This window comes from Protopterus annectens, chromosome 14.part0 (genome assembly GCF_019279795.1).
Source record: "Protopterus annectens isolate FY-2018-M chromosome 14.part0, PAN1.0, whole genome shotgun sequence".
Classification (NCBI taxonomy): Eukaryota; Metazoa; Chordata; order Ceratodontiformes; family Protopteridae; genus Protopterus; species Protopterus annectens.
Genome location: NC_056748.1, coordinates 1,151,191,075 through 1,151,203,159, shown reverse-complemented (window position 1 = coordinate 1,151,203,159; position 12,085 = coordinate 1,151,191,075). Strand labels below are relative to the sequence as shown.

Sequence of the window (12,085 nt, the reverse complement as noted above, 5' to 3'; positions counted from 1 at the left end):
CAGGTAGTCTTAGTTTAGTCTGTTTCATCAACATCATGTGTGGTAACTCAATCTCCACTCCTTCAAGGATCTAGCTGTCGCATAGACAGATCAGTTCAAAATGTGCTTGTGTCTCAAGAAAATTATCAAATACGCAAGTGATGGGCTAGAATACTGACGTTTTAAGAAGTCTGTGCATTCTCTCCAGTTCCACTACTTCAAAAGGTTTTTTTTTTGTTTGTTTTTTTGTTAAAGCAAGAGGATATAGCTCCCTTATCTCGTTTTTATAGGTAACCTTAGTAGTTTGATTTGAGGGAGTTTGTGAAGTGGTTCTTGTGTCATCCTGTTATGAAGGAACCTTTCAGCAAACAATGCAAGCTTCTCCATCTTTTCCTGGAGCTGCTTCAGTTCTAACCTTGGTAGTTGAATTTTTTTTCCACTCCCATTCCCCACAGCGGACCATCAGCTGCCACTAGGTCTGTTTTCTTCCTGGCAGTTATTTTAACTAGAAGAGTTTCTGAGCTGCAGAGTTTACATGCTGTGAACCTTGCATTATTTTCTGGCTAACAGTTTTAAATGTCATAACCTGCTGTAGCAAGTCCCATAATGCTGAGACTGAATGGCAGAGTATCTGGACTTTCACATACTAAGTCTGAGATTACAATTTCTGGGAATTTTCCCATTTTCTCCAAGTTGTGGTATCTCAAAGTTTGTGTATAAGTTTGGAAGGTATGGAGGGAGGTATTTGGGTGGTGGGGTCAGTATTTGGTCTTCTCCTGCATTTTTGGTGTTTTTTTTCTGTTTGTCAGCACTCAGCATTACAGTAGGGAGTCTATTTTCCATAAAGACCATGGGCTATTTACTGATTTTTCTTCGTACATCAGGTTATAGGTTCATGGTTAGTTATTATGCTAGCTGCCCTTATTAGCCATTTTAATCTTAACCAGTTTTCTGTTTTGTGCTCTAACCTATCCCATTTGGTTAGAGATTGTCCTTACCCGTCCCATGGTCTATAGTTATACATTACCTCTAATGAGAATAACTGGGATCGTACCATAGATAATTTGAGGGGATCCATGCATGGGTAAAGCATTTAGAAGCTGCCTTTCTCCATTAGCAGTACTGGGTGCAGTTCTGGGATAAATTTTCTTTTTCTCATCGATAGATCCATGTTGCACTTGAATATAGACAGAGATGGATTTTGTTTTATTTGGATATGGAGTTTGTTCAGAGTAGTGGTATCCTCAGCGAGATAAACCCATCCCCTCAAACCATTCTGTTGATGTTGCAGAAGAGGTTTAGCTGCAGTAAATCCATCAGCATTGGGTCTGAAGATGTCTTGTATGCCAAAGACAAGTCACCTCTTAGCAGTCTGTAGGATACAGAGTATAGCGATAGAGTTTTGAGTTGGTCCATGTAAGATGTGTTGTTTAGACCTTCTATCATATTGGTAAGGTATCTCTGGGCATTACAGTTTGTTTCTGGACAGATGCATGCCAAAGGGAGCATCATATTCAGTGATTGGCCTAATGAGGACTGAGTAAAGGGGGTCAGTGACATCCCTAAATCTAGACACCATCCTTTTGTTTTTTAGCTGTACAATACAGAAGGACTGTCTTACAGTAATGGGCAAGTTGGTCAAACGTTAAGTCACTGACATTGCCTTAAAACAGGAATATGTTAATCCATATTGATCAGTGATCCTGCCAGGGAGTATAGCAGTTGTCCAGCTTCCAAAGCTTCAGGGCAGTGATCATTCAAACATGTATTGTTTTGGTAATTTTAGTTACACAAGTGTCCATTCAGCTTCCTTGCTTCTACCAAATTCCAAATTGGAAGATAGTGTTTTGTTCACAAGATAGATACAGATAATTATTTGCATGTTTTGCTAAAACTAAAAATATCAAAAAATGAGACCAGCTGTTTATTTAGCACTAAACAGAATGGCCCCTGTAGTGGGTGAACAAACTCTTTCCACTGGATTGCTGAATGCAGACCTTTTCTGTCATGATTCTGCCCAGTAACTGTCTTGTAGGGTAACAGCTGTACCTTCGTAATTCCTCAGACCTTTATCTTTTGTTCACATTTCAAAACTTTGCGAACTGATCAATGTTTACAAGGCATCAGGTAGTTTTTCCCTGACACTGGTCCAGCAAATGTTTGCTGTAGGTTCTATGTATGTTTTGAATTCATAGTTCACTATGCTGTCCATCCCTAAAATATTGTAGTACAGGTTTGTAGAGCACTTGTAACAGTGGGCCATCAAACTGACTTTCCTTATATTCAGTCATGGCATCAAAAACAAGTTGTGCAGCACTGATTTTCCTTTATCAAAATGCATAACTTGAAAATGCTTAAAAACGCACTTTTTTCCGCCAATGAAAACCTTTGTGCACTTTATGTAGGAGCTTATACACATTGCATTTTATACATTCACAAAATCTATTGTCTCATGACAGTGGGGAAAATCAAAAACCCACTTCAGTGCACCACTGCCTTACATCGTGCAAGTCCATGTGGTTACAACAAACTAATTTAAACTAATCAAATCAAAGAAAGCAATTCAGTGAGCCTAGCATTGTCATGAGGGTAGGCATGCAATCAAACTGCTGTTGTCTTCATAGTATTTTCTCTACTGACATCTCCTGTTTATTTGCAGCATTTTAATGGCATGTTGTATAATTGTAGTGCAGTATGGGTGCAAGAAAAGACTGGTTGCACTCTGTTCTTTTTAATTTGTTCAACCATAACAATAGAGTTGTTTGCTGTGAAAAGGTACTCCAGTAGTGATAAGAGGATAAAAAAAACAGTAATTGTAGATTTGTAATAGTAAGGATCTATTGGCAAGGGAGGAAGGTTACTCTGGGGTGTATTTATATTCCACCAAAAACTGCTGTTGTGGAGCTTAAGAAAATGTTGAAAGAAATAATCCGCTTTCAGCAGGGAGTATTACTTGTATGTAGGAACTGGAACTTGATTTGCAATAGTGAAGATGTTTCATGGGGACCTAGGAGGGAAAATATATCAAAAGAAGGTAGATTTGCTGAAGAAATATATGAAAATATTTGGTGTAGAAGGTGTGAGTTCAGAAACAGGAACTAGGACAAAAATTACATATTATTCCCTAAGGTACAATAACTGGCCTAGACTATATAGAAATTATATTTCACAGGAACATTTGCATTTAATTGAAAGCTTCAACACATATAGAATAACTATTTCAGATCCTGTACCAATAAAAACTAAGTTAAAAATGCAGGGTGATGCAGTAAAAATGAGACAGTGGCACTTTCCCACCTACACGTTAAAAAGAATTTAGGGAATGGATAGTGGAAATTATTCATAAGTTAAGGAAGATGGAAGTATCTTTAGAAGTTATAGCTAATGAGTGTGGTAAAATAAAAATAGAGTTTAAAAACAGGGTATAAATAAAAGATAAATAGATATGGTTAAGAAGTGATCAGAATTAAATGGCTGCCAAAGGTTAAAGTATTGTAGAATAAGAGGAGTCTGGTAGAACAAGAAGTGGCAGAAATGCAGAGTGCTAAAGAAAATAGGGGAGTTTCTAGATAATTCGCATGAGTTTAGAAAGATTGCTCTTGAGCACAATGATTTGGGCATCAGAAACTAGAAAGGACTGATGTTATGTGATCCTATCTCGCCTCTAATTGGCTGAGCTATCTTTATCCCAGGATGCACCACCACTAATCCCCCAGATCTCGTTTGCTGCTTACAGAGCTTGGACGTGGTCTCAACATTGGCTGGGCTAAGTACTATATTTATAGTCTCTTTTCCTGTCAGTAGTTCACTCTTTTCAACCCAAAAGCTGTTTTTGTGTTTCTTGTTCTTTTATTGAGTTTTGATTAAATTTTCCTGTCAGAAGGTCCCGTTTAAGTTAGAGGGCCTTTGTGTGTGTGGGTCAAGTACCTGTTTGAGTTAGAGGGTCTTGACCCTCCTTGTTTCCCTTTTCCTTTCTTTACTGTTCTTGTAAAAAAAAAAAAGTTCTTTGGTTAATATTTTTTCAGAGTTAGTGTATACAAACGCTTAATCTACTGTTGTGCTATATTTTTCTACATTATGTCTAAAGAACATAAACCCTCTGGGTTTAAGAAGTGCACAGTGGGTTCAAAATGTCCATAACGGACGACCACTGCAGCGCCTATTGCCTTGGCGCAAACATCCAGAGTCCTCCAGGAGAGGAAGAACAAATTAATCCTCAAAGGATTAATTGTCGGATCCGGCGGCTAAGAAGACTGGACTTCGGCCCGGAGGTCGGGTCTGCCCTCCTAATAAGGAGTCTAGGCATGATGATCGGGCAAGCGCGCACCTAAGTTTCAACGGCGCTCATCTCAGAGGCGGGCCGGGGGGCGAGTAGAGCAGGTACAGGCATTGCTGCTCTGGAGATACCGCTGTGAACAGGAGGTGTACTCTGACCGACCGTCGGGGCATGATTTCCACTCCCCTTATCCCAGGTATCCCAAGAGGAAAGAGGAGGGAGGAGATGTGGAGATCGCAAAGTCTTACCCTCTCTCAGCTCCGTTCCCTCCAGAGGCAGAGAGGAGGAGGATTGTGAAGACGCCCAGAGGCGGCAGACAATTTGGATCAGGGGCGACCCTTTGTTTTCCCCTCCAGGCGCTTTTTGACCACGACGCCTCCCAGGCAGGGTGGGGGGGGGGGCATGGGCAGGCAGTCAGTCCCAGGAAGTAGAGTGGAGAGGGGAGGAGACCCCTCTCACATCAACATTGCAGGGCAGTACTCCTGTCCCTCCTCACACACCCAGTGCTCAGGCGTGGTTTGCAGGAAGCGATGAGGAGTCTGGATGGCAGTCTCACCGACCAAACCAAGCTGGCTACTACTCATCACAAATCCAATGTCTCTACAAGGGCTATGGCTATACTTGGTACATTTCATTCTAAGCTTGCTATGGTGACATTTGTGCTGCTGACTACATGGTCTTCCCCCGCACCTTCATTTCTCGTTTTCAAAGTTAGGGAGTCTATAGCAAGAAAAATGACCAGAGATTCTTCTGAGGTTTTAGACATATTTCATAAATTTTCTGAAAATTTGTATAAAGCAGGGAAATATAGAAATCAAGATAGTCTAAATGGAAATATTTGTGGAAGATTTAATTATGCCATCTTAGAAGTAGATTAGGCTTAACAGCTAACAATTAAGATAGGAGGGGATAGGATAAAAATGGTAATGTATGATCACACTTCAGTAAAGTCTCCAGGAACAGATGGTGTTCCTGTGGAAGCTTAGAAGTTAGGAGGGAAAAGTGATAAAGATCTGGAAGATTTTGTTTAACAATATTTTAAAAGGAGGAGAAGCACTAACATCTTGGAAGAAAGCTGTAGTGGCTGTATATGTAAGGATAGTAAAGACCCAGCTTTATACAGGCCCCTTTCAATTTTAAACCATGATTGTAAAGTGTTTTTGTCTATACTAGCTAAACAAATATCAAAGGTGTTCCAAAATTTACAAATATGGATGAATGTGGTTTTGTGGGGGAGGCAGACATTTGATAACATTACTAGAACAGTGATGACCCATTTTGAAGCAGAATTTAAGAAAATACCACTGTTATTGTTGGGTCTTGTTGCAGAGAAAGCATTTAGCAGAGTAAGCAATTCTATAAGATGGGCAGTGGAAGCATTTGCATTCCCTGTTGCAATAGTAAGGTTAAATGGAGGATATATGAAAGATCACAGGCAATAATTAAAGTGAGATTGTTCCTGTCTAATACGTTGTGTTTGAACAGGAGAACCAAGCAGGGGTGTCCTCTTTTCCCTTTATTAGGATAACTTGAATTGGCAGTTCCCCTAGTCTGACTCGTAAGTGTTGTATTTCTCTTGAAATATTTTAACACATGTTGACTCTTTCTTAAAACTGTAGTTCTGTTAGCCAGCTTGTCACCTTTCTTAGCGTGTTATTTTTTCTTAAAGATGTACAACCATAGAGTTAGTGTGTAAGGCATGGGGTGTGAGTTTAAAGTGCCTATCATGGGGGATACAGAATAGTAATTAGTCTTACCTCACCTCTCTTTTTGGCAGATGTACTGTTTAAGATAGAGTGTTCTTGTTTGTATGGCTTTTTAAAAATGCCTTATGCGTGATTCTTCTAAAAGACTCCTTAACTAACATACTCCCCCCCCCCGACAAATAACTTTTTAAAGCAACCCCCTAACATACCTCTCCTAATTAATATAGTTGTCCAGTTCGGACACGTGTTACAAGGGGATGCAATTTGATTGGGTTGCATGGCTAGGTTATAAAGGCCTTGGTGCTTATTAGCCTAGTGTATATTTATGAACCTATGTAGAAAACAAAGCCGTGTCTGCTTGTATTACGTAGCTGCAGCTGTGTTCCACGTGGGTGTACAGTGTTTATTTCTGTGGTCAATGTGTGAGCCCCTAACGCACCACTAATATGAAGATCAGTCCACTTTAAGTCACCTGCCATTATGGTGAGAACCTAGTGTCTGAATGTATGGTAAACATATCTGCCTGTTTACAAAATTTGACTTTCCAATTTTTTATTTTGCACTTGTGGATTTGTTAATTACTTCAAAAGCATTAGAGATGAAGATGGTGCATTAAAGAAATTAAGGAGTCCAACATTACCAGAAGATTCACTACATCTTGGCTTCGTTCTTTTCCATTGGCAGTGACATGCTTTTTCTCTTGCTACTTCATTAATGACTACAACTACACTGTTCAAATATTTTAATTTAGAGAGCCTAAGAAGAAAGCATGGCAAAATAAATATTTTTTGAAAAGGAGGATAATGCATGCTTTGTGTTTTTGCTGCCTTCTTATAATTATTTTGAATTTCTGTATAGCAGTTTGTGGTAGTATGCCAAAACAACTCCCAGAATATTTTGTTTGATAGCATTTATGTTCGGTATTCTCATTGTATCTGTTTCCATGGAGGTAAAGGATGTGTGGTGTTGTCTGTTAATATTAGTGGTTGTAGTCATGTCTTCCTGGAAGGATATGATTTACTACATTCCACACTAGATTAGTACTGATTTTATATTTACTGTAAAAATAGACAAAAATCATAGTTCTTAAAGATGTTAAAGCTTTATTTTTTTTATGCTGTTTAGGTACTACATTAAAAGAGCAGAATATAAACTACTCTCTGCCAGTCATGGAAATGGCAACTCCAGTGAAGAGGAGTCACACTTGCGTTCTTCTACCCATTCTGCAGCAAGAAGAGTACCTAAAAGTCCAACAGTTCCTCCACTGCTGCCTATCCTATCAAAGACATATGTGCTAGGGTTTAGCGTTTTTTACGTATTTTTCATTTCTATCATAGTTTTTCCATCCATTTCCTCTAACATCGATTCTATGCACAGGTATTCAGGAAATATATGGTCCAGCAAGTACTTTGCCCCACTCACAAGTTTCCTTTTATACAACTTTGCAGACTGGTGTGGTCGACAGATGACAGCTTGGGTTCAGGTCCCTGGTCCACAGAGCAAGTTTTTGCCTATATTAGTTCTCTCCAGGACTGTTTTTATCCCTTTGTTTATGTTGTGCAACTACCAACCACGTAATTATATTAACACTGTTGTGTTTAAAAGTGATTTATATCCGATCCTTTTCACTTGTGCCCTTGGGCTGAGCAATGGCTACCTGGGAACACTGGCCATGATCTATGGACCAAAGGTGATAGAGCAAGAACTAGCAGAGGCAACCGGAGTCGTCATGTCTTTCTTCCTCACACTAGGTCTGGCTGTTGGGTCAGCTTTTTCAATCTTAATTGTCCATTTCATATAACTGTCAAAGCAGTCTGTCGTTCGGGAAAAATGGGAAAGATAAACAGCCTGTTCTATGTTTACATTTCTGGTTATCCAAGTAATTCATCTCTTCTTGCAAGCCAGAGCTATTGAGTCTGGACTGTCATGGCTGAATAATTCGTTTTTCAAACTTAGTATTCTTTTTAGATGGACTAACAGTGGCGACTTTTAGATGGACTGATTGTGGTCTATGTCTAGCATTAGTCTCCACCACAGGTGCATTTTTTTGTCTGTACATTGACAGTAAATTCATGTACTTCATTGTACTTTTGAATAAATATTTTATGGAGGTTATACTCGGTCTTCTGCCTCACTGTAACCATGGACAGTTAAACTGTGCCCCATTCTGTCTTCCTGTTTGAAACAAAAGGTCACATGTTTGAAAGAATAACTTTATGGAGTGCTTTGTGGTAGATATATGCATCCATCACTGTGCTCTCTTGAAACCTGTAATTACAAGTATTTGTCTACAAAGATTGAAGCCAAATGGGCACAGTGAATAGTTACATTCCTTTAAATAGGGATAGAAAATATCTGGTGAATCTGAATGAATTCAATTCTTTTCAATGTCAGTGTTATGAAATGGTGTGAGATGTTTGTCATCTACTGTATGCCATACTTTCTGTAAGTACATTCATGCTAAGAAGTCTAGTTTGCCTTTCATAACTTCCCAAACACAAAAACAGAGCAGAGCCAAGAGAAGATCACCAGGTAATTTGGTAACTTGTGCTAAGCACTTTCGTCCTTGCACTGGACTTCTTCATAGCATGAATGCATCAAGCAATGTAACTCTTAAACAATTGTCATCCATTCCAAATTTTGACTCTGTTATCCCATTGAAATTAAATATGTAATACATTGTCAAATGTTGTATTCATTTATGAAATGCAACTAAAATGTCTATAAATATGTCTGTTAAATTTTATGTTCTAAAAGTTATTGAAGTTTATAAATTTGCTGACAATTTAAAGACACACTAATATTTATGTATCTATTTATTTATTGGTTGACATTTGTTGACTGGGAAAGTCCACTGAGTCAGAAACCCATTTTCAGTTGAGGCCCGATGAGAAAGGTTCCACAAAGATATTTGCTACAGAGAACTTTAGGTTCATAGGTGCGAACTTAGCTAATGGCCCTGGAGCCTTTACAAGCCTAGCCCATAGGATTACCCTGGCATCGTGCCATCAGACCTTAGTTCCTAGTGCCTCTGTCGAGTAGAGCCACTGGAGTGAATTTTCTATTTCCCATCAACTCATCAAATTTCTCTTGAAGAGGGCCAGTGAGGTGCTCTGCTTGACATGTATGGGAAGTCTATTCCATAGCATGGGCAGTCTCTGGGTTATGAACCTGTCCCCTCCAGCATGTTCTGTTGGTTGTGGTAATGAGGTTGAGGTCTCTGGAGCATGTGGTGTGGAGGGATTGGAATTTCTTCAGCTGTAGCATTTCTAACAGAGCTGGGTCAGATGGCTTTGTAAGTCAAGCAGAGATCATCTCTAAGTAGACTGTGAGACAGAGAATAGTTGGGCGTTTTTTGAGTCTGTCCATATAGGACAAGTGTTTAAGGCTTGGGGTCCTCTTTGTGAGGTGCTTTTGCGGTCTCTCTAGTTGTTGCAGATGTCTAGTGAGGTACATGCCAAATGGGGAATCATACTCGATGAATGGTCTAATGAAAGAAGATTAGAGGGAAACAGTGACCTCTTTCTTCCTGGATGCAAAACCCTTAATAATGAGATGTGCCACATAGAAGGACTTTCTGACCACAGTGGCAATATAGTGGTCAAGAGAGGTTGCTGTCAACATGTGTTCCCAGATCTCTTTTAACGTCATCTGTGTTCAGTGGACTACCATCGATGTGGTAATTCAAGGGAACCAGGTTTTTCCCAAGGGGGATGACTACACATTTTTTGGCATTGAGCTTAAGGCCATGGTTCTGCCACCAGTCGTTGGTCCTCATTGAGGCCTTTCTGGAGGATGTCAGCATCACGTGGGGAGTTGATAATAGCTCCCAACTTGCAATCGACTTCAGAAAAGTAGATACCAAACAGGAGAAGACCCAGGACCGAACCCTGTGGGACTCCACTCTTGACTGGTCGGCATTCTGACTTGGAGTCAGCTACTTTCACACTGTGGGTTCTGTCTGTAAGCCAGTTTGCAACCCACCTAGTAATATAGGGGTTGATTCCCATCTTAGTGAGTTTTTCTATTATTCCTGAGTGGGGAATGTATTGAAGGCCTTGGCCAGATCAAGGTAGGCTGTATGAACCACCTTGCCTTCATCCACAGCTCTGGTAACCGATTCAAAGTCGACCAAGTTAAGCAGGCATGATCTACCGTTCACAAAACCAAACTGTGTAGGATCCAGACTTTGGAGATTCCCTATATCCTTGTTTATTAGGTCCATGATGATGCATTCCATAGCCTTGCATATCAGACTTGTCAGGCTAATAGGTCTATTGTTCCCAGGGTCTGTAGTCACTCCTCCTTTGTGGAGAGGGATGACTGTAGCAGTGTGCCATTCGGTAAGGACAAAGCCTGAGGTGAGGCTGTGATTGAACAGGGCACGCAAGTGAGATGCCAGTTCACTCTGTAGTTAATGTAGAACACAGCCAGGGATATTGTCAGGTCCCATAGAAGCTGTATTCTTGGCCCTGGACAGTGCTGTTTTAACGTGTTCAGCAGTAATACTGGGTGCCTGGCTATCTACTGGTATTGTGATTGGTCCTTGGGGTGGGGGTGGTAAAGTTAGCACTGAATCTGTCAGCCAGTATATTGGCAATATCTGTTGGCTCTGTATAGGAGGTACCATTGTGCAGTAGCTCAGAGCAAATCTGGGTATTGCCATGGAGATTCTTTACATAACTGTAGAAGGCGTTTTGGTTGTCTTTACTATCTGCTGCAATTTTGTTTTCATAGCTAGCTTTAGAGGATTTGATGAGGGATCTCAACCTTTTGTTGAGGCTGATAAAGGAGTTGTTCCAGTCTTGTGACTTCACCTTATTCCATCTCAGTTTTCTCCTTCTACCTTACCTTTAAAGATAAAATATCCAATGAGCATAGTTTAAAAATATGTATTAATATATAACATGCAGCATTTAACAATAAAAAGCATTCACACATGGGTGATATTGAGTCAAGTTAGGTTGTTTTAAAAGCTTATGGGATTTAACATATTACCTAGGAGTGGAGAGAGATTAGAATGTGTTAAATGATACAAGATAAAGTTGTTTAGAATATGAGAGGAGGGGAAAGTAAAGGTGAAGTAATTAAATTTTTTTATTTCTTTAAGGTGGCTTAAACTTTTGTGGATGAGCAGATACGATTATTGGGGTAGTGGCATTTTAGTGCAGTTTTAAAGGTTTTTGGGGAGTCTAGTTGCGTAACCGAGGAAGGCAGGGCTTTTTATAATAGGGCAATAGAGTAGGAATATAGACTTTGTCCCGGTCTTCTGTTGCATTTAGATAAACTTAAAAGCGGTTTGTTAGACCCAAGATTTCTGGTAGGGATACAAGATTGTAGGGATGAAGCGCAGGGCAGTTGTTAAGTTTATAAATCCATTTGTGGACAACAGTAACTTGAGTGCAATGTAAGTAATTGGGGAATTCCAACCAATTTAATTCCAATATGGCCTGATAGAGGTGTGTGTGTGGTGTGCCATCCCAGAGTCACATTTTGCTGTTTTGTAGTAGCATGATTGCAGTTTGTTACTGAGAGATGTGTGAAGATTGGTGAAAATCGGACTACCATATAGGAGGAAAGGATAATTGGAATGTTTGCGAGTTTGTTTGGTTTATTTAGATAAAGTTGGTCTGTAATGCTTGCCTAGCTTGATATGGTTTTTTATTGCATTAAGAATGTGCTGTTTGAAGGTGAGTTTGTCATCTATAGTTATGCCTAATAATTTAGCTGTCTTTACTAGTTCAATTTCTCTATTTAGTGTATATATTTTAAAGTTGGAAGTTGGTTTTGTTGAGAAAAGTAGGAGCTTAGATTTTTTCGGGTTCAGTAATAGTGGTGTCATTTAGCCATGTTTCTGTGGAGGTACGGGCATTTTGTGTAATTCTAAGGAAATCCAAAAAGTTGCTGGAAAAGGAGATAATAGAATTGTCAGTATGTTGAGCGAGTGTACTTTGTTGGGATGCATTCTGAAGGTTATTAATGAAATATTGAAAAAGGAAAGGCCCCAGAATGGATCCTTGGGGCACACCTATGTTATTGACCAGGTAATCAGATTGTTTTGCCATCTGACAGATTTTTTGTTTAGGTAGCTAGAAAACCATATTGGGGAGTTAGGAGAGCATCC

General features: G+C 39.7%; 1 protein-coding gene across 1 annotated transcript in view; it reads left to right on the top strand.

Annotated features, from left to right (window-relative positions):
• The window catches only part of SLC29A3 (solute carrier family 29 member 3), a 242,726-nt gene extending 234,078 nt beyond the window's left edge, over window positions 1-8,648 (top strand). The window contains exon 4 of the mRNA XM_044055666.1: window positions 7,087-8,648. Within this exon, the coding sequence (XP_043911601.1) occupies window positions 7,087-7,762 (676 nt within the window). The 3' untranslated portion in view covers window positions 7,763-8,648. The remainder of the gene's footprint in view (window positions 1-7,086) is intronic.
• Window positions 8,649-12,085: the final 3,437 nt, after the last annotated feature.